This window comes from Megachile rotundata, chromosome 16 (assembly GCF_050947335.1).
Source record: "Megachile rotundata isolate GNS110a chromosome 16, iyMegRotu1, whole genome shotgun sequence".
Taxonomy (NCBI): Eukaryota; Metazoa; Arthropoda; class Insecta; order Hymenoptera; family Megachilidae; genus Megachile; species Megachile rotundata.
In genome coordinates, this window is record NC_134998.1 from 6,884,980 (window position 1) to 6,909,450 (window position 24,471).

General features: G+C 38.9%; 1 protein-coding gene across 11 annotated transcripts in view; it reads left to right on the forward strand.

Moving 5' to 3' along the window:
- The window catches only part of heph (polypyrimidine tract-binding protein 1 heph), a 483,336-nt gene that overhangs the window by 359,334 nt on the left and 99,531 nt on the right, over positions 1-24,471 (forward strand). For all 11 annotated transcript variants that reach the window (XR_013041017.1, XM_076541303.1, XM_076541298.1 and 8 more), the window contains one exon: positions 15,984-16,133. Coding sequence is in view for 10 of the 11 variants with exons in the window: in XM_076541303.1 (XP_076397418.1) it covers positions 15,984-16,133 (150 nt within the window). In the remaining variant the exon portion in view is untranslated. The remainder of the gene's footprint in view (positions 1-15,983; positions 16,134-24,471) is intronic.

The window sequence follows — 24,471 nt, forward strand, 5'->3', positions numbered from 1 at the left end:
AAAAATTCAAATTACGCTTTTGTAACACGCTTCGAACATTTTCATTCGGGTTTTCATTGAATTTTAAAAGCGTTTTTTCAGTCGAATAAATTCCAATATCGTACCCGTAACAATAACCGTGTAACTTTTCAATAATTTTCATGCTTTCAGGAGCTTCGATTATTTTTTAGATTGCTTTTGTAATATGACTGTTAATTGTTCAATCGACGCGTGTGCGTACGGTTATTAATAACATTGATTTTATCCCCCTACTTTTTTACGATCCGCCATCTTTTCAACGAAATAAAGAGCGCAAATTAACGGACAGTGTTTTCGTTTTATCGCTCGTTTTTGTAATCCGCCATCTTCCGAGCGCGCGAAATAAAGAGAACAAATTGACGGACAGTGTTTGATAAATCGGCGAAGAAAAAAATGGTGAAACGCTCGAATAAAACGTTTCGATAACAAAGGCCAATCGAACGCAATATTCAAAACTCAAAGCAAATACCATTCATTACAAGTTTCCAGACATGTTTCCTTGTTCAGTTAACAATTACGATTCGCGTGGAAAATAAAAAGAATGGCGCACGAACGAAGGTCTCGTTGAGGTCTCCATTCAACGAGACAAAGGTTCTAACAACGTATGAAAAAGAAAAGAAAAATCTGTTTCACTTCTCTGACCATATTCGAGAGAGCATTAAAAAAAAAGTGACGTGAAAGAATCAATTGTTTCCACCGTACACCGACAAATCAATCGATCGACATCTGACAACAATAAGCTCGATAATTTTATACCGTCATGGAAATTAATCAATTGATGAAATGTGAGATGGATTTGGTGTGTTGTATCGTATATTTTTGGGGGTGGAGAAATTTTGGAAGGTTACATGGTGATTTTGGGGGAATTATGGGGTGCTAGGGATATTTGTACATTTCAAGTTTCCCTATTTCAGAACTTTCAAATTCCACATTCTACAATTCCATTTAACCAATTCCACATTCCACAATTCCAACACTATGCAATTCCACATTCCTCAATTCCACATTTCCCAATTCTATATTCCCACATTCCACATTTCCCAATTCCATATTCTCCAATTCCCTCGTTTCTAATTTCTGTATTTCCTAATTCCACATTCCCCAGTTCCAACACTCTGCAATTCCACATTCCTTAATTCCACATTTCCCAATTCTATATTCCCACATTCCACATTTCCCAATTCCCACGTTCTTAATTTATGTAGTTCCCCATTCCACATTCCCCAGTTCCAACACTCAGCAATTCCACATTTCCAAATTCTATATTCCCACATTCCACATTTCCCAATTCCATATTCCCCAATTTCCACGTTTCTAATTTCTGTATTTCCTAATTCCATATTCCCCAGTTCCAACACTCAGCAATTCCACATTTCCCAATTTTATATTCCCACATTTCACATTTCCCAATTCCATATGCCTCAATTCCCACGTTCTTAACTTATGTATTTCCCAATTCCACATTCCCCAATTCCAACATTCAGCAATTCCACATTCCTCAATTCCACAATTCCACATTTCCAAATTCTACATTCTCACCTTCCACATTTCCCAATTCCATATTCCCCAATTCCAACACTCTGCAATTCCACATTTCCCCATTCTCTATTCCCACATTCCACATTTCCCAATTCCATATTCCCCAATTCCCACGTTCTTAATTTCTGTATTTCCCAATTCCACATTCCCCAATTCCCACATTGTCCAAATTCCCACATTGTCAAAATTCCCACATTGTCAAAATTCTCACATTGTCAGAATTCTCACATTTTCCAAATTCCCACATTGTTTATATTTTCATATTGTCCAAATTCCTGCATTGTTCATGTTCTCATATTGTCCAAATTCCCATATTGTCCCAATTCCCACCTTGTCCAAATTCCCACATTGTCCAAATTTGTAGATCCCCACATTTCCAAATCCCCACTTTTCCATATCCCTACATTCCAGCACCCTGTATCCTTATCCGCACATTTCATTAGTCTTCCACATTCTGAACTCCTCACCTTTCTACATTCCCCTAAAAAAGAATTAAGCAAGCATAAAAATTGTAAAGCATCCCCATCTCAAATTACTAAATTGTCGAACCGTCCGCGACAATATCTGAACGTAAAATCGTAAATAATATATTGTATTATGGATTATACCAGAAATATTGTGAAATTCTGTATAGAGGGTATACTGTGAGGGTTTGAAAAGGGGGTGTAGAGGGAAAAATGTGTAGAACGGACAAGTGACCTATCGAAATCGATACCGTGGCGTGTATTCATCGAAATCGAAACGCGAGACTGCGGGGGTGAGAGTGGCTGAAGGGAACGCGTTTCGTTGTAAGGGATGAAAAATGATGGCAGCTCGTTTTCTTTTACATGACCAGCGCATACGTGGGTTGAAACGGTTGCTTTGTTTCTGTTCGTTATTTTATTAGGGGAATTGAGATAAGAGTAAAATATCGTGTAGTTTAATGGCTCGTTTTATAATAATAACTGCGGCGGGGTGGATGTAGAAAAAGGGTTGGCTAAGGGTTGAATGTCTCCGTTGGGACCGTGTTACTCTGATGCGATACTTTTTCCTTTAATACAAAGGATTATTGTTACCATTGTGGGTTATAGCTGAACTTAATATCAAATTTAAGATCTATTATTTCATCGTAGAAACACTTCTCGTGATGGTATCACTTATTGCAACGTCAAATTACGTCTGTATTTTTCATCTACTTTAATCACTCAAATTGTAAAATAATATCCTATCGATTGAAAGATGTAGTTTTCTGTTAATATGTTAGTTAAAAATTTAATGTTTGGTCGGACTTGATCAATTTCTACATGATCAAATATTCTAGAGGATTCATTCATCAAAATATATTAAAGGATCTGATGAAATATTGTAGTGGACTCTATCCGATTTTTAATAAAATTGAAGTTGCTGAATCTTTATGTTCATTCCCACATTTCCCATCTTTTTTGATTTACTTTGCTAGCCGATGTTTTTTGCACGCCATTTCTCATCGGTTTCCACAGGCTGTTCTTCCAGCCACCAATTAAACGAACACCCAGGCTCCTTCACTTTTTCCCGCCGACGTTCCATCAGTCTTCTCGATCGCTGTTCATTTATAGAATTGTCGACGTGGCTCGTCGATATCCCTTACCTTGGATAATTGAAAAACGAAAGGCGAGTCGCGATTTATTTTTCTTCCAACAACACGCGAATTTGTGTTGGCTCTACTCGAGACGTGATTAATTCCGTTCGATGAAAAATTGGGGCAACTTTGCATTTTATTTTTGTTGGGCGTCAGATACTGATGTTAATGAGTTGGCGTGTGAGGTCAGTTCGGAATAAAAGAAGTTATGGGCTTTTTAGGATGCGTAGAGTTCTTTAGAGTTTCCACAGCCCACTATGACGGCATATCAAATTACCACGTATCAAATTACTCTGCGTTGAATTACTACGTATCGAATTACTGTGCGACGAATTACTACGCGTCGAATTACTACGCGTCGAATCACCATGAGTCGAATTACCACGCACCGAATTACCATGCGTCGAATTACTACGCGTCGAATTACTACGCGTCGAATCACCACATATCGAATTACCGCGCATCGAGTACTCAAGCGTCAAATTACCACGCGTCGAATACCCACGCGCCGAATTACCACGCGTCGAATACCCACGCGTCAAATTCCCATGCGTGGAATTACCACGCGTGGAGTTACCACGCGTCGAATACCCACGCGTCAAATTACCACGCGTCGAATACCCACGCGCCGAATTACCACGCATTGAATTACCACGCGCCGAATTACTACGCGTCGAATCACCACATATCGTATTACCACGCGTCGGATTACCACGCATCGAATTACCACGCGTGGAATTACTGCGCGTCGAATTACCACGCGTCGAACACCCACGCGTCGAATTACCACGCGTTGAATTACCACGTGCCGAATTACTACGCGTCGAATTACCACGCGTCGAATTACTACGCATCGAATCACCACATATCGAATTACCACGCGTCGAGTACTCAAGCGTCAAATTACCACGCGTCGAGTACTCAAGCGTCAAATTACCACGCGTCGAATACCCACGCGCCGAATTACCACGCATCGAATTACCACGCGTCGAATTACTACGCGTCGAATCACCACATATCGTATTACCACGCGTTGGATTACCACGCATCGAATTACCACACGTGGAATTACTACGTGTCGAATTACCACGCATCGAATTACCACGCGTCGAATTACTACGCGTTGAATCTCCACATATCGAATTATGACGCGTCGAGTACTCAAGCGTCAAATTACCGCGCGTCGAGTACTCAAGCGTCAAGTTACCACGCGTCGAATACTCACGCATTGAATTACCACGCGTCGAATTACTACGCGTTGAATCACCACATATCGAATTACCATGCGTCGAATACTCAGGCGTCAAATTACCACACATCGAATTATCAAGATTCGAATTGCCACGCGTCGAATCACCATGAGTCGAATTACCACGCGCCGAAGTTCTCATAGTCCCCAGAGTCTCCACAGTTCCAGACCCCCGATTCCCTATATATCCACAGTTTCAGTCGCCAGTGCCAAGTTCGCTAGTACCTCCACAGTCCACAGTCCCTCGGATCCCCAGGTCCCCACATCCCAACATTCTCTATAGTTCCCGAATTCCCCAGATTCTCACAGTCCTCGGAATCGCCATATTTCCTAGCTTCCCAGAATCCCTACGTTCCCTTGGATCATCACAGTCTCTACTGTAGACAAGCCAGGAGTTGGCGCGTAGGTCGAGCCAGAGTAAAAGAAGCCACTCGCTCCACCTAACCACCGTGGACACTTCCAGTTACATTTCGACAAAGAAGAATAATGACCATAACTGCTGAACGCGATTCGCGCTATCTTGAGACGTGTGTCCATTTTTCTATTCTGATAGTCCGAACAGTTGGTTCATGCCTCAACTGATTGGTTGTCTACCGTACTCCTTACCAATAAACCTAATGCCTCCGAAGTCAACTATGAACATCAAATATCAAAAAGACCTGAAATTTAGAAGTTTTAGCAAAGTTTCGGAAACCAGAACGTTTGGAAAACTGAAATGAAATTCAATTGAATTCTTCAGGAAGGTTGATCCCAGTCGATATTTCTCGCCGGTGACGAAAGAATACTCGGTATCTCGTCGAAAGAGACACTCCAGAACTCCTCTCAGCACTTTTCTCGGATGCACTCGAGTGCATTTGTCGCGAAAGAGACGTGGCCCGTGCTTATCTGCACCCCAGCCGCAAGGTTGCTTCTTCTGGGAAAGGAATCTGGGTTTCCTGTCGGTGCTCGGGGGCCTGGAAACGTGCCCGAAGGGCAAAAGTTACAGCAGCCGAAGTAAGACGAGAAAAAGGAGCGACGGGAAAACTGGGGTGGAAGGAAATTTAAAGTGTGAGGGTTGCTACTTGGAATTCTGATGGAGATACGACGATCGCGCAGCCTGTTGCGTCGTGGCACGTGCTTCTCTCTAACTGTTTCATTCTTACATTATAATTTTCTACATTTAAAACATAGTATCATTCATTACATACATTAGCTAATAACAATTTTTAATTTGTTTAATTTTATGCAAGATCATAATACACAATAATTTTCAAATCCAGACATTTCTTGCCTCGAATATTATTGAACGCTTTTATTCTCCCCTTTTCAGTGATCAATGAATTATATTTGCAGCTCATTCGAATTTCGCGCCAAATTTAATAATAATAATACAGCTTCGTCGAATCAGTGAACGATCGGAGCCGAACGCGATCTCACCCGATTTGCGCCGTCTTCGCCCGAAGCTCAAAATCTGGCCCTACCTTCATACCTTTTACTTCATGCAAGTTTAGTTCTCGAATGAACCGTGAACACGTTAGTTATGTCACAGAAAGTGTCGTGCTTGTGAAACTTTTTATATGACGCGTATTGTCATGGCTACCGATGTTGCATTTGAAAAATTCAGATGCATGCGCAGTAGTATGAAAAGCAGATCGCATGGTAGGAAGTGGTTTGGACTGTGGCCAAACTTCCTGACGAATGTAAGGCTTGAACATTATTATTTATTTTTTCTGTGGACATTAGGGGATGTGGGATGGGATTTGGGGTGTTGGAAATTTGGGTATGTGGAGATTTGGGATGGTGAGAATTTGGGAGGGTAGAAATTTGAGATAATGGTGGTTTGGGGTGATGGAAATTTGGGAATGTGGAGATTTGGGATGGTGAGAATTTGGGAGGGTAGGAATTTGGGATAATGGTGATTTGGGGTGATGGAAATTTGGGAGGGTAGAAATTTGGGAATGTGGAAGTTTGGGGTGGTGAGAATTTGGGATGATGGAAATTTGGGAGGGTAGAAATTTGGGAATGTGGAAATTTGGGATGGTGAGAATTTGGGATAATGGTGATTTGGGGTGATGGAAATTTGGGAGGGTAGAAATTTGGGAATGTGGAAGTTTGGGGTGGTGAGAATTCGGGATGATGGAAATTTGGGAGGGTAGAAATTTGGAATGATGGAAATTTGGGATGGTGAGAATTTGGGATGATGGAAATACGGGAGGTTAGAAATTTGGGGTAGCGGAAATTGGGGATGGTAGAAATTTGGAATAATAGAAATTGGTGATAATGGAAATTTAGGGGTGGTAGAAACTTCCAAATTTACAATTTTTAGAACTAGCAAATTACAAAATTGAAATACCTAAAACCTTTCTAAAATTTGAAACCCTCTTCTGAAATTTTTAATATTATTGTAGGAACTGTTATATAACCTTGAAAGTACATATTAAACTACGTCAAAACTACGCACACGTAATATCATTGCAACATGATGCAATATGCAGTCGTAAAGAATTTATTGCGACGCAGCATCGAAGGGCGGCATTGAATGCAAGCCCCAAATAATAAAAATCAGCTGTCGCATTATTCGAGGGGAGACGCAGTCTACAAGACAGGGATTCCCATATCGTCCTGTTTATCCTGTTTCATCCTGTGTTACACACATACTTCTCTACGAATTCCCTATTTACCCTCGTTCTTTATTGCCATGGTTTAATAGAATTTTCACTGGCGTTTCGTTGGATTTCGAGCGAACTCGTTACCGTATTACGATTACAAACTTCTTATTTCCACAATAAAAAGTTCCCTGTAAAAGTTGTAAAACGTACAAATAAAAATTCTGACAGAAGATATTGCAACGTATACTTTCTACAGAATTATTTAACTTCGAAGAACATAAATTTTTCACAGTATTCTTCGTCGAACTTAATTTTCAACGTTCGAAAGTGTATCTCCGTGGAGATTATTTTTAAACCTGATTTTTCGCAATTTCTCCCAGTTACACGGGCGAGTAATAAAATTTTTATTTCAGCGTGCCTCCATTAGCGCCGCGATCGATAGGTATTAAAAAAAATATTACTGCAAACGCGTGGAACCATTCCATTGGTCCAATTTATCCTGTCCAAAGTGGTCTATTTTTATAAAATCGATTAATTAATATCCATTTTGCCTTTCGAACGTCGCGAGACATTTCCATTTAGATTAAATAATGTAACTTCGATGGGATTCATTATAGATATCTTGGCCATTGAATTAGAACGAAAATTTCACGGGAACCGTAAGTATTCAGATTCCTCAGTAGGTATCAGATACCACGCATTGAATTACCACGCTTTCGAATACCAGGCGTTAGAGTTCCACATATCGAATTACCACTCGTCCGATTACCACGTATCCAATTACCACTCATTCGAACACCACGTATCGAATTACCACGCGCCAGAGTCCCACATATCGAATTACCACTCGTCCGATTACCACGTATCGAATTACCACGCATCCGAACACCACGTATCGAATTACCACGCGCCAGAGTACCACATATCGAATTACCACTCATCCGAACACCACGTATCAAATTACCACGCGCCGGAGTACCACGTATCGAATTACCACGCGCCAGAGTACCACGTATCGAATTACCACGCGCCAGAGTACCACGTATCGAATTATCACTCGTCCGAACACCACGTATCGAATTACCACGCATCCGAACACCACGTATCGAATTACCACTCATCCGAATACCACGTATCGAATTACCACGCATCCGAACACCACGTATCGAATTACCACGCGCCAGAGTACCACATATCGAATTACCACTCATCCGAACACCACGTATCAAATTACCACGCATCCGAACACCACGTATCGAATTACCACGCGCCAGAGTACCACATATCGAATTACCACGCGTCCGAATACCACGTATCGAATTACCACGCGTCCGAATTACCACGCATCGAATTACCACGCGCCAGAGTACCACGTATCAAATTACCACGCGTCCGAATTACCACGTATCGAATTACCACGCGCCAGAGTACCACGTATCGAATTACCACTCGTCCGAACACCACATATCAAATTACTACGCGTCCGAATACCACGTATCGAATTACCACGCGGCCAGTAACCACGTATCGAGCTCCAGCGTGTCAAATTACCACGTATCAAATAACCAATCAATGTTATTGTCATTTTAGTATTCAAGTATTTTCCTACTTATTCAATCTTTTGGTACTCAGATTCCTCAGCAGGTAATAAGGTTACCAGCTATTTTGGTATTCAGACATTTTCTTACTTAATCTTGATTTTTGTATTATGTATCCTAGCCTCCAAATTACCACGTATGCAAATTTCACTTTTATGACTGTATGTCATATAGGGTACATCTTGGGTCACGCAAAATTACTGAGTACGATAACGATATATACATAGCAATTTATTTCTATCAAAAATAAATTGTGTTATATGTATCATGTAATGTTATATGTATCATGTTAGTAGCGAAACTATATCATTACAATTTCAAGCCTTTCAATTTTAAGAGCCGTGAAAAATACTGAAAATTTAGACTGTAAATGAAATGAATGAATCCTGGGATTCAATTTGTGAATCCTCACAAATGACCCAGAATCGTGCATTGAATTATCCTGGGCCAGCAAGTAAATCGCAACTTTTCAACGTCTACGATACAAGTAGGCCATTTAAATAATTGCCACACATTTATCCCGAGGAATATTTCAAAGTGCTTTTGGGACTCATAATGGCGAACCACCTAGGCTGATGTCTCCTTTAACGAGCAGATATGACCGCATAATGGATCTCCCGACCATTGCTCATGGGTTTCCTCATTTACAGCTGCCTCTAAGAGGTCGGTCTCGTTCAACAGCGGGGGTGTGATGATTATCGACGCGATAAAACGTTTCAGGGCTGTGCAAAAAGCTTGGCTTACCCTCAAAACGTACTTGCTGCGCGATAAATAAACGCTGACTTAATGTGTCGTTGTATATCCTCGGTTTATGTCGCATTAATATTTTGTTGGTTTTATGAAATTTTAGTGGGATTTGAGGAATTGGAGTTTGGAATTGAACGGTGTGGACAAAGTTGTTTGCTTGAACAGTGAGCCGTCTATGCCCGAGCATTTTCTAACGGAATTGGAATGTTGACTTCCGGTTGGCGGAGTGCGCATCCTCCCTCGTTATCAGCCGATGGGAGGAGGTCACGGTACCCATTTCCTACGAGCGATTTTCCGCGAATTGCCTCCATTATGTCCAATTATCGGCTCGGATGAAGGAAGACGTATTCTCGACGAGGGTGAGACTCGAAGATGGGCCGACGTGGGGGAGAGTTGAATTTTTCATCGGACTTTGGGGGTGGAAATGAAAATCAGGGAGGAAAATTATTTTTAAAATTCACTCTTTTTAGACGTCTTACACTTGGGCTAATTAAGTACTCAATTATTTACAATTTTGAACACCTATATATTTTTTTAATGTACTTCAAGTGTACTTGAAATGTGATATTCACATGAGACTTGAAATGTGATATTCATATGAGACTTGAAATGTGATATTCATATGAGACTTGAAATGTGATATTCATATGATATTTGAAATGTGATATTCACATGAGACTTGAAATGTGATATTCATATGAGACTTGAAATGTGATATTCATATGATACTTGAAATGTGATATTCACATGAGACTTGAAATGTGATATTCATATGAGACTTGAAATGTGATATTCATATGATACTTGAAATGTGATACTCTTATGACACTTGAAATGTGATATTCACATGAGACTTGAAATGTGATATTCATATGATACTTGAAATGTGATATACATATGATACTTGAAATGTGATATTCATATGATAGTTGAAATGTGATATTTACATGAGACTTGAAATGTGATATTCATATGAGAGTTTAAATGTGATATTCACATGAGACTTGAAATGTGATATTCACATGAGACTTGAAATGTGATATTCATATGATTCTTGAAATGTGATATTCATATGATACTTGAAATGTGATATTCACATGACATTTGAAATATAATATACATATGATACTTGAAATGTGATATTCATATGATACTTGAAATGTGATATTCATATGAGACTTGAAATGTGATATTCATATGATACTTGAAATGTGATATTCATATGAGACTTGAAATGTGATATTCATATGAGACTTGAAATGTGATATTCACATGAGACTTGAAATGTGATATTCATATGGTCTTGAAATGTCATATACATATGATACTTGAAATGTGATATTCATATGAGACTTGAAATGTGATATTCATATGATACTTGAAATGTGATATTCATATGAGACTTGAAATGTGATATACATATGATACTTGAAATGTGATATTCATATGATACTTGAAATGTGATATTCATATGAGACTTGAAATGTGATATTCATATGATACTTGAAATGTGATATTCATATGATACTTGAAATGTGATACTCTTATGACACTTGAAATGTGATACTCTTATGATACTTGAAATGTGATACTCATATAACATTACAAATGTGATATTAATACTAGCAGACTCTTAATAGTACCAACATGATTAATATTGATCAAGTTCACAATTTGATCGTCAAATAGTGAAATTCTTCAGAATTAAGTAACTGTATTTTATACTACATGCAGTGTTTACTACAACGAGTAAAATTCAATCTCCCAAAAAATGAATAATAGTTCAATGTAAAACCTACCTCAGTTGTTCGTTTCATGCCCCAAAAGAAAATCTCTAATTTCGATGAATCGTGATTAAACGCCACTTATCAACGAAAATTGCCGACCGCATCGAAGTCATCTACCAAAAAGAGAGACGCAGCGCGGCAAGGAAAGTGAAGATGCTAAAGCACGTTGTCCAGACACGAAGAGGTCCTCGAGGTCGTTTTCCGGAGTGGTTGAACGGCACTCGAAGTCAACCTTGTTTGCACCACGACCGCGTTCCTGCCTAAGAGTGCTTTCACGTTGGCCACATTTCATGGCGTAGTGTCTTAAGCTGTGGGATGAACATCTTTTGATTACAAAAATGGTGATTAAATCTTTATGGAATCTGAGTATTTGAGGATGGGACAGATTTACTTTTGTTACAAAAATTGAAATGGTGATCACACCTTCACGTGATCTGGTTTATGATCCTCATATGATCACCTATGATCTTCAAATGACCTTACATGATCTACCTATGAAGATAGCACGAGTCCCATCATTTTCAAGAAGCCTAAATCACAGAAAAAATCCAGAAAGTACACAGGAAACCTAGAGGAGTTTTAAAGGAACCTTGAAGTTGTCCTAGACTTCATAGGTAGACCATCAAGCGAACGTTGTAGCAAGTCGATATCGCCATTGTGAATCAACCCTGTTCCAGATTCGCAGGGAAGGGATTCACCGGGCAATTAAGTCCCTTCTGCGATCGACAGACGCTCGCGTGGCCCGTCGTTTCGCCCTCGACGTCTCGAGTGTCTCATTTGATAGCCTCTTCTTGGAAATTGCTCACCCTGAACGAAACCTCTGCCCTGCTGTATTCTCCACTCTTTCCTGCTTATTGTAGTCATTTATTTCGGTGTTTAATATATTGTGCCTTTATTATTCATTTGTGGTATATAAAATGCACTTGGATTATTATACAGGGCGTCTCACAACTAGTCGTTGAAGAGGTTGTCTGAACCTGAACAACTTTGGTTTTGTTTTGTTGATAATTAAAAAATGAAACTGCAAACGCTATTCACTTCAGCCACCCCTTTTTATAAGTCACCAGTTATGAAATACCCTGTAGAATCTTAAAATACCAGTTTCTGAATCTAATTACATTAGGCTGGATGTTTACGAGTTTTCGTGACACATGTCGTTATTTTTAATTTTAGAAATATAAAGTTTGTCTCGTTGACCCACTTATGGCTAATAGTAATGGAAAATCGTCTACGTTCCATATTTTTATCGACGAACGTATTCGTCGTGATTTATTATCTGTCACTTTGACGAGACCAATTTTTAATAAATATTACAACATGTTATTTCGCTTGACCTGTTTATTCCTCAGAAAATGAAAAATGTTTCCTGGTACACATAAATCATGAACCTCGATGCCCGCGAGCGCGACGGGCACTTGATCTGCCCGCCCCTTCGGTGCACTCTGATCGAAACTGATTCTTGGTTTTTACCCCGTAGCGCGTTTCCACTCGATTATTAAAATGCAATTAAAGGAGAATCGAACAGATCATACGTTGAAAAGTTTCCCTTTACGATGGATCTTATATCGTGCTATTAAATTATGTTCAATGATGCCTTCGTTATGCATTGTGCATTGCGAGCTCGATTATCGAATAATACGTGAATATAATACGCCATTATGCCAGCTCGTGGGGGGAGGAACCGATTACTTCGCATTCAAGTCGTGCAATCTCGTCGTGAAATCTCCGGAAAGTACAGGAAGATTTAATCCGAGCAACCCTCCACTATATTCCGTGGAAGCACAATAATTCGTGCACAACATTGCCATTGTATTTATATTCGATACTCGTTCGAGGATTGGTCGGGACATTTACGTGAAATGATGCATCGTTTTATTCCATAATGTTCACCCTTACGACATCTCATAACCTGGGGTGCAATACTCGAATCGAATTTACCTTTTCTATATAAAAATTGATGGCAACTTGCAAGATATGACATATACAGGACGTCTCACAAGTGGTGTTACTTTCAAAAAGGGGTTGTCATATTATAACCCTCTATGGACCACAAAACTGAAATCAAATTCACCGTTTTCTGTATAAAAATTGATAGCAACTGCTAGAGATGACATATACAGGTCGTCTCACAAGTGGTGCTACTCTCAAAAAGGGGTTGTCATATTATAACCCTCTATGGACCACAAATCTGAAATCAAATTCACCGTTTTCTGTATAAAAATTGATAGCAACTGCAAGAGATGACATACAGGTCGTCTCACAAGTGGTGTTACTCTCAAAAAAGGGGTTGGTGTTAACTAAGAAATGTAGCTGACTTTTTGGTTCCAATTGGTTGGTGTCTTTTTGCAAAAGTTCAAAAGGAAAGCTTCAACCCACAGTTTACAAAAGAAAAAGTGTAAAATCACGTGTGCTAACCCTGTAACATTGTGGGGTAATATTACTTGAAATACCCTGTATATGTGACACTGAATCTCCCCCAAATCTGACTGATTCTAACCAGATCTCAACTAACTTTGAAACTGAATTTTATATTAGAGTTCACCCCTTTCTCATGCAAAGTACTCTGAAACGTCACCACCCTGCGAGAAGAAAAATATCAACTTCTGCAGTTCGCTGCAACGAAAAGAAGTGACAGAAGCATCCGTCTCCCTTAACCCCATAAGAAGCGCATTTTCCGATCGGTTAAACCCGACCAAACCTCGGCTCGACTCTTCCCAGGGGTTGAAACAGGAACTGCGAACCGAAGAAGCGGAGGAAGAATGAAAGAAACAGGCGGAAAAGGGAGGTCGACTAGATTGAGGCATGATTGAAAATTCTGCCCCCGGCTACAGGGTTGCTTTCGATTTAAATGTATACACCACTGACAAGTTTCGTTACTTTTACACGTGGAGTGAATCACGACTAATGGGGGTGACATTTCGTATCCAATTTAAAATTGTATTTTTGTAACATATAAATTAATCAAAATATAATAACCTTATATTAAGGAAGAATTTCAAAATTGTTTTAAAATTTATTGGAAAGAGTAAATTAGCGTTTCTAGGTGTTTATTGTCTGCTCCCCTGGGTTCACATTGCGTAACCTAACCATGAATGTACCCATTTTAACTAGAGCTAATGGAATTTTAAAGATAGCCCCAAGAAACAAATAACAGTTCTATCACAGAAAACTACCTGAAGGGGTAGTTTGATTACTCGTGGTTATAAGATGCTTTAGAATGTTTCTTTACATTATTTCACTCGGTATTGCTTCCTTCCGGCGATTGTTCATAGAGCTTTTTTGCAGGGGTGGTAGGGATACGAGGGAAGTTAAACGAGAGTTGAATTGGGTAACTTTGTAGGAGCGTTGTTTTGGTTGTTTTAGGGGTGAACAGTTGTTTAGAATTGTTTTGTAGTCTTCTGTGCAAGGCGCTGCAAGTGTGGAGGACGTTGTTGTGAAATGTACGAGCTTTTGATTTCTTTGCTCTTGCATTGTATGATCACGCTTTATACGGTCAAGCATTGTATTACCACGCTTTGTATGGTCAGATGTTGGCATGGATCGAATTACCATAGGCCAGAGTACCAGGTATTGAATTACCAAGCGTTGGAGTACCACGTATCGAATTACCACTTGTCCGAACACCACATATGAAACTACCACGCGTCCGAATAACCACGTATCGAATTACTGTGCGTGAGAGTACCATGTATTAAATTACCACGCGTCCGAATGCCACGTATAGAATTACCGCGCGTCCGAGTAACCACGTATCGAATTACCACGCGTCCGAATAACCACATATAGAATTACCACTCGTCCGAAGACCACGTATCGAATTACCACGCATCGAATTACCACGCGTCGAATCACTACATATCGAATTACCTCGCGTTGAGTACCCAAGTGTCAAATTACCACGCGTCAAATACCCACGCGCCAAATTACCACGCGTCGAATTATCACGCATCGAATTACCACGCATTTAATTACCACGCGTCGAATTACTACGCGTCGAATCACCATATATCGAATTACTACGCGTCGAGTACTCAAGCGTCAAATTACCACGCGTCGAATACCCACGCGACCAATTACCACGCATCGAATTACCACGCGTCGAATCACTACATATCGAATTACCACGCGTTGAGTACCCAAGCGTCAAATCACCACGCGTCGAATACCCACGCGCCGAATTAGCACGCGTCGAATTACCACGCATCGAATTACCACGCGTCCAATTACTACGCGTCGAATCACTACATATCGAATTACCACGCGTTGAGTACCCAAGCATCAAATTACCACGCGTCGAATACCCACGCGCCGAATTACCAAGCGTCGAATTACCACGCATTGAATTACCACGCGTCGAATTACTACGCGTCCGAATAACCACGTATCGAATCACCACGCGTCCGAACACCACATATTGAATTACCACGCGTTCGAATACCACGTATCGAATTACCACGCGTCCGAATACCACGTATCGGATTACCTACGCGGCAGAGTACCACGTATCGAATTACCACGCGCCAGAATACCACATATCGAATTACCACGTGACGAGTAACCACCTATGGAATTCCAACGTGTCAAATTACCACGTATCAAATAACCGCACGATGTATCCTCAGCTATTACATTAGCATGCATGGAATTACAACGCGCGGAATGGCCGCCCACTGAATTACCACGTACATTATGACCCATTACATCACCACATATTGTGTAAACAGCGGTTACAACCGCGTGTAAAGATCCAGTACAATAGAATATTTAACAGTAATATACGGTATCAGTGATAATATTGAAATAAACAAGTCTAAATTAATTTGTGCAAATAATTAATCAAGAAATTATTTTTTGTTTTAGGTTAAATTGGACAAAAGCCACAACGGCAAACCTTCAAGGGTTATTCACATCAGAAATATCCCAAATGAGGTGTCAGAGGGTGAAATCATCCACCTTGGTGTACCCTTCGGTCGCGTCACCAATGTCCTCGTTCTCAAAGGCAAGAATCAGGTAAGTCCTGTGCAACTTGTTTAATTAATTGAAAATTGTATTCGAATTTTGTTAATTAATCATCTGCCCATTTAATCATGGAATACTTATGATTATACATCGGTTGAATCAAATCGTTAATTGATAACGAAACATTTCGATTGGAATCGTATTAATGACGTGATATATTGCACATCGCATGGTGCGAATAATTAATTTTCTGCCGAAAGTACATTGAAATTTAGTAATTGCATACTTCGATCGATCTAAACTGTTACTTATTGATAATTCACTATAGCGAAATGAGTGAGCTAATGAACTGTATCAAATCAGGAGCAATTGTTCCGTCCGATTTGGTCAAACGAGATTCCCCATGTTGCTTTCAACTATCTGAATCGCAAAAATGCTTTGATCCACGCTAGGAATTCGAGTTTGCGTCCACTTTGCGACTAGGACGCGGTTCGACGAGTACGCAATAACAGAAACAATCGAATCATCGAAACGCCTGTTTAGGCATCGTTATCCATTAATATCCTCCCTCTGCACGGAACTGGTATTCGTTCGATACAACCACCCCTCTTTAAACAGCCCTCTTAACTCGTATCTGATCGCCTACAATTCCTTGAATCTCGATTTACCAAAATCTGAAGTCTTAAATTAGCAAGTCCTAGATTTATAAATCCAGTTCTTAAAATTTTTAATTCCCCAATTTGTCAAATTCTTGGACGCTCAAAATCCCGAATTGTCATCCCCAAAGTCTCAAGTCTTAAAATTGTCAAATCACTGAATTTTCAAGTCCTAAAATTCTAAAATTCCCAAATTCTCAAACAACAAAATTTTCAAATCCCCAAATTCTCAAGTCCCCAACTTCTCAAGTGTCCAAATTCTCAAGACCCCAAATTTTCAAGTCCCAAAATTCTAAAATCCCCAAATTCTCAAATCCCCAAATTCTCAAGTCCCCAAATTCTCAAATCCCCAAATTCTCAAGTCCTCAACTTCTCAAATCCCTAAATTCTCAAGTCTCCAACTTCTCAAGTCTCCAAATTCTCAAGATCCCAAATTTTCAAGTCCCAAAATTCTAAAATCCCCAAATCCTCAAATCCCCAAATTCTCAAGTTCCCAAATTCTAAAGTCCCCAAATTCTAAAATCCCCAAATTCTAAAGTCCCCAAATTCTCAAACCCCAAATTCTCAAATTTCCATTACCTCCCTCACCGAAATCCCCAGATCTCAAATTCCCTATACATCCCCTAAACCAGCCTCCAATATCAATCCCGATCAGACGTCTGATTTTCTATTTTCGGAACGCGATATTTCATATGCATCAAGTACATTTCTCTCGACGGACGTTCCTCGAGTATTTTTAATAAAAGCCAGTAAATTAAATGCAACGAGTATATTTAATGCATGTAAACGCGCCAGCTTTCAACAACGAGACACGTGTTAGTGAACGATCCGGTACAACAGGTATACGATAATGCCAGCTCGGTTTGTTTATACCAGGGAGGATTAAAGTAATGCATCGATGCACGTTGGTCCGCCGCATTCAGCTTGATGAAGAGATTTACCATCCATCCGAACCCCTTGCCTCCCCCTTCTGTGTGCAAATTACATACGCATTAGTGGTGGAAATATGGTGTACGAGGCGTAAGCCACGATAAACGCGAGGTCTTTGTGCGAAGAAGCGGCTAACGAGATTCGATTTCCGGTTAATCCTTTCGTTACGAAGGACCTATGGATCTACGTACTGCGGTTATAGTTGAAAATTTTCTGACTCTTCATTGATAAGGCTTTTGTTTTTCGTGGCTGCTAAATTCTTTAATTTCTTCGAAATTTATAATTGTCCTTTTGAGGTTTCAAGTTTTGGGACCTTGGTGTTGGGTTGTATCGTAAATGGGTGGAAACTGTACTTTATCTTTTAAGATGGGAACTTTAGTTGACTTTTTGTACCCTTCTGACGAGACTGACTCGTGACGCACTCATGACACACTCATGACGCACTTTTCACATATATGACGTACTCGTTACACATATGACGCACTCGTGACTCACTCTTTAGATATTCGTGACGTACTCATGACGCACTCATGACGCACTTTTCACATGTATGACGTATTCGTAACACATATGACGCACTCGTGACTCACTCATTAGATGTCTGTGTCGCACTCATGACACACTCATGACGCACTTTTCACATATATGACGTACTCGTTACACATATGACGCACTCGTGACTCACTCATTAGATATCCGTGACGCATTCATGACACACTCATGACGCATTTTTCACATGTACGACGTACTCGTTACACATATGACGTACTCATGACTCACTCATTAGATATCCGTGACGCACTCATGACACACTCATGACGCACTTTTCACATATATGACGTACTCCTTACTCATATGACGCACTCGTGACGCACTCATGACACACAAGATGCACTCATGGCACACATGACGCACTCATGACACACAGGATGTACTCATGACACACATGACGCACTCGTGACGTACAAGATGCACTCCTGACTCACATGACGCACTCATGACACACAAGTGTACTCATGACACACATGACGCACTCGTAACGCACAAGGTGCACTCCTGACACAGATGACGCACTCATGACACACAGGATGTACTCATGACACACATGACGCACTTGTGACGTACAAGATGCACTCCTGACTCACATGACGCACTCATGACACACAAGTGTACTCATGACACACATAACGCACTCCTGACACACATGACGCACCTGTACGTCGTGATCAGTTTTACTCAAATTTTGAATACGCTTCCAGTTTGAAGTTCCAATTATAATTTGACGTAACATTTCAAGTTTCTTGACTGTTTTATCATTGTAGATGATCTGACCACACAATTGCAAGGCAAATATAATTTACTTCGTTGTATTTGAGTTGTGATGTGTATTACGAGTGCGTTACAACATTGTAGGACAAGGTTAAAATTCTGAACGACGTACGCGTCAGACGTCAAAGTGAAATTTCCTAGTAGACGTAAAATCACTGCATCGAGTTCCGTATGATAATTCTACAATGATCGAGGAAACTCGTGTTATTATCACGTTGTCTTGCTCGCGGGGCCAAGCTTCCCAATTACACGCAAACAGACGGTGAGCATTGTTGCAACACGACAATAGACCCAGGCCTGGTATGTGCATCAAAGCACACCCTTCACTGATACCACCACCGTCGATGTACGTCGGTAGTGGTGGCACAGGGCTAGTGGTGGTGGTAAATCGAGTTTCACGATGAACCGGCGAATTGACCCCTGCGGGCACTTTCGCTGTGTTTGCTTTGATTCGAAGTTTCCGGTTAAGTTGGTTACCGGAACGGGCGGACAAGGCTCTTTGTCTGATCCTGTAAAGCCGCCAGGCCTGCTGGATTTTCGATATCGTTCCTAGTCCAATCGTTTCGCCGGTTCCATTCATCCGTGGAATCTTCGGAGATAGGCTACGAATATAATTAATACGCTTTCTGATACCCTAACTGGGAAGATTTATTGAAACGATAATTATCTAACGCGCTGCACATCGTGTGGGTACACGTTTTATAACAACACGCTACATAACTTCCCATACTCTATCGTATCATATTTCACAGAAGACTTCTGTTACATTTATTGTTTATCACAATGTATTTTATCAGCCAATATTATATTTCTGTCCTTTTTGATGGTACAGCCTCTTAAGCCTTGTATTCACGTATCATATTTCCTCACGCTTTGTAACAACACGCTACATAACTTCCCACACTCTCGTGTCGTATTTCACAGAAGACTTCTGTTACATTTATTGTTTATCACAATGTATTTCATCAACCAATATTATATTTCTGTCCTTTTTGATGGTACAGCCTCTTAAGCCTTGTATTCACGTATCATATTTCCTCACGCTTTATAACAACACGCTACATAACTTCCCATACTCTCGTGTCGTATTTCACAGAAGACTTCTGTTACATCTATTGTTTGATTAAGTACGTTATATCTGAGGCTTCGGCGATAAAACAAATTCTGTAGGTTCAGATTCACCCCGATCGAAAGTTCGTTCGAAGTTCAAGAATATTTAATTACACGGTGAACTTTTGTAATCACCGTGCGACGTGTTGCGGCACGAAGTTGAACGTTCCTCTTGTTTCATGCGCTGTATCGTCGAAGATCCTCTATTTACATGGTTTAATATTAACTCGCGTTACTAAGTTTCACGTCGGTTAACTGATACAGAGTAACCATAGCGTTCCGTTGGTTTCTACGTTTCCTCGGTATTGAACTTACTCTTGAAATGTGAGAATTTTTCTGAATTATGTTTCTTAGTTGGTCGAGTTTCAGAAGCTCTTTGGTTCCGTTAAACCCACCATCGTTTCAATTTTTTTTTCACGAAGAATTAAACAATATTTATCTGTTTTGAAGAATGAGGTTGAATTCAAATTAAAATAGAAAAATAAACAGAACAATAATAATTAATATGTACATTCTTTATTTAAATAAAAATGAATATAAATTTGAAGAAAAACATCTTAATAAATTTTATAATTTGAAATAAGAGAATTTCAAAAAAGTCAAATAACTGTTAGAATTATTGTTTTAACGCCTTGATAATTATATTAGTAATATTCCTATAAAATGCAAAGATTCTAGAGGGAAAATAGCCTCCCAGTTTGCTCTAGGTGCTGCATGTTTTGTCTGACACTATCACGGTTACTATGGCTTCGATCATCGATTGCGTGCTGTACATAAAATTTGTTCTACTCTAATTTAAAGCTGAAGCTCTCAACTATTCATATCACTATCTTTATACCTATCATATCCTTATCTTCGTACACAACACTCGTTTTGTACCAATAAAAATAACTAGACGAGCAGTATTTTTAACCTTGTATTCAGATTGTGGTTATTTATGCACAGATAATGAGTGCAGATAATAATACAGATGATATATAATAATACAGTGAAATAGTAAAATAATGATATATTAGTATGATGACTTTATCTGAAGGGATATAATGTATTGCAAAATAAGTGAGAGATTAGTGGAAGATATGATATAAGTGAGTGGTCTTGTTATAAGTGAGATGTAGGTTAGTAGAATAGTATAATAGTAAAATGATAGAATAGTATAATAATCTTATCTGGGAGAATAAAATGTATTTCAAAATTTGTAGACTAGTGAGAGTTTTAATATAAGTGACTGGTTTTCATATAAGTGATATATAGGTTAGTAGAATAGTATAATAGTAAAATAATAGAATAGTATAATAATCTTATCTGGGAGAATATAATGTATTTCAAAATTTGTAGACTATTGAGAGTTTTAATATAAGTGACTGGTCTTCATGTAAGTGATATGTAGGTTAGTAGAATAGTATAATAGTAAAATAATAGAATAGTATAATAATCCTATCTGGGAGAATATAATGTATTTCAAAATTTGTAGACTAGTGAGGGTTTTAATATAAGTGACTGGTCTTCATATAAGTGATATGTGGTTTAGAAGAATAGTATAATAGTAAAATAATAGAATAGTATAATAATCTTATCTGGGAGAATATAATGTATTTCAAAATTTGTAGACTAGTAAAAGTTTTAATATAAGTGACTGGTCTTCATACGAATGATATGTAGGTTAGAAGAATAGTATAATAGTAAAATAATGAAATAGTATAATAGTCTTATTTGGGAGAATAGAATGTACTGCAAGGTATGTAGATTAGTGAGTGTTTTGATGTAAGTGACTGGTCTTGATATAAGTGATATGTGGACTAGTAGTACAGTATAATAGGACATTAAAAATAGAGTGCAGTATGATAATAGCTCAATAGTAATGCAATTTATTGAATTATTTTACAATTTTTAAATAACCTTGTGAAGTATGGATTGTGTACAGGGTGTTTCACAACTGGTGTAACTCCTGGAAAGAAGTTGTAACTGATTATAGTACTCTCAAGTCCTCAAGTTGTCAAGTGCCAAGATTTTAAAATCTCCAAATTGTCAGATCCCCAAATTCTCAAATCCCTAAATTCTCAAATTTCCAAATTTTCACATCCCAAAATTCTCAAATTCCCAAATTCTCAAATCTCCAATTTGTCAAATTCAAAAATTCTCAAATTCCAAACTTTTCAAGACTCCAAATTTCAAGTTCCAATATTCTCAAATCTCCAAATTTTCATATCCCAAAATTCCAAAATTTCCAAATTCCCAAATTCTCAAATCTCCAATTTGTCAAATCCCAAAATTCTGAAATTCCCAACTTCTCAAGACCCCAAATTCTCAAATCCCAAAATTCTGAAATTCCCAACTTCTCAAGGCCCCAAATTCTCAAATCCCAAAATTCCTAAATTCCCAAATTCTCAAATCTCCAATTTGTCAAATCCTCAAATTGTGAAATTCAAAAATTCTCAAATTCCAAACTTTTCAAGACCCTAAATTGTCAAGTTCCAATATTCTCAAATCCCCAAATTTTCATATCCCAAAATTCTGAAATTCCTAACTTCTCAAGACCCCAAATTCTCAAATCCCAAAATACTGAAATTCCCAACTTCTCAAGACCCCAAATTCTCAAATCCCAAAATTCTCAAATCTCCAATTTGTCAAATCCCCAAATTCTCAAGTCCCAAAATTCTCTAATTCCCCAATTCCCAAATTCTCAAATCCCAAAATCCCCATCTTTCCACTTCACAAAAGAAAAATCAACACCAAATCTTAACCACACCCCTTTCCCACCACTTCTGAATCACCCTCTATTCCCCATCAAATAAACTCCCCGAAAACTTCCCACCCCAAAAAATTTCAAAACACCCCAAAGAAAAAGTCTCAGTACACCTTCCCCCACACAATGAAATTTCATCGAATAATTCGATGAACCTCGCTCGGTCACGGTTAACGAACGTTTAGCGCGATTTTAATTTCCAGCTAATTAACTCGCATCCGCTTTGACTCGTTCGTGGGATATACCGCCAGAAAAGAAAGCAAAAGGGTAGAAACCGATGGTCTAAAAGGTAAAAAAAGAAGAACGGTAAATATGGAAACGGTTGCGCAGTCGGTGGGATTTTTCGAGCGAAAAAGGAACAACGCGATGAACATGATAAAACGCGAACGCGGTGCTTCTCGGTATTAACATTTTAAATTCAATTTAAATTCAATTAAAGTTGCCCGGGCCGCTTAAACGATTGGTCAAATGCTCGGGGGATGGACATCTTCGGGGTTGAATGGAGAAGCGAAGTAGGAGGTTGAGTTCGCGGGGGTTACTCGGTAGACTTTGCGCAAACGGTGGGTGGATTCGTTTCTAATTATTGCACCCCTCGTTCGCTACCCTTGCCTCGTGTTTCATTTCTCTATCGGCTAATTAACCGGTTCTCTTTCTGTCTTTATCGATTGTTCCGCTGAAGAATTGTTGGATTTTAAGTGTTCGATATTAATCGTACTAATTTCTTCTTATTAATACGTGTTATTGATAATATTGATTTTTTTTTATTAACACTAAACCTACCGGCATATAATGTGTACTTAATTCGAAATTAAAAATGAAGTTAAAACATAAATAAACAAACAACAAAACATAAATTAGTACACACATTTATTCTTAATCTTGATGAAAATCAATTCTGATTTCAAGAAATGTACTTTAACGAAATGAGTACCTTATAATAAGAAACTTGTCGAGCGGTCATTTGACCGGTTTGGTAGTTTTAGTGTTAATTTGGGATATTTATGTTTTATGTCTTATGGTAGCATTTTCTTGCTGTACACGTACCAATTTTTTAAATTATAAGTGCCTGAATATTTTCCATTATTAGATGCAGTTAAAAGTACTGATTTTAACGAGGTTTTTAAAGATCCCGCCTTTAGAGCCCCGAGCGCAGGGAAATATATGTATGCGTGCCGTGACCACTAAATAGAAATCATTCTAATTAACAGCTGAACCTCTCTAACAATTCTAATAAGTGAACCATTCTAACAATTTATTTTCTAAAGACTTTTCAACGAGGTTTTCGAAGACTCTGCCTCTGGAGCCCCGAGCGCAGGGAAATATGTGTATGCGCGCCGTGACCATTAAATAGAAATCATTCTAATTAACAGTGAACTTCTCTGACAATTCTAATAAGTCAATTTTAACAATTCTAACAAGAGAATCATTCTAATTTATTTTCTAAAGACTTAACAAGGTTTCTAACGACTCCGCCTCTGGAACCCCGAGCGCAGGGAAATATTTGTATGCGCATCGAGTAACCATTAAACAAAAATCATTCTAATTAACAGCTGAACCTCCCTGACAATTCTAATAAGTGAGTTCTAACAATTCGAACAAGTTAACCATTCTAATTTAT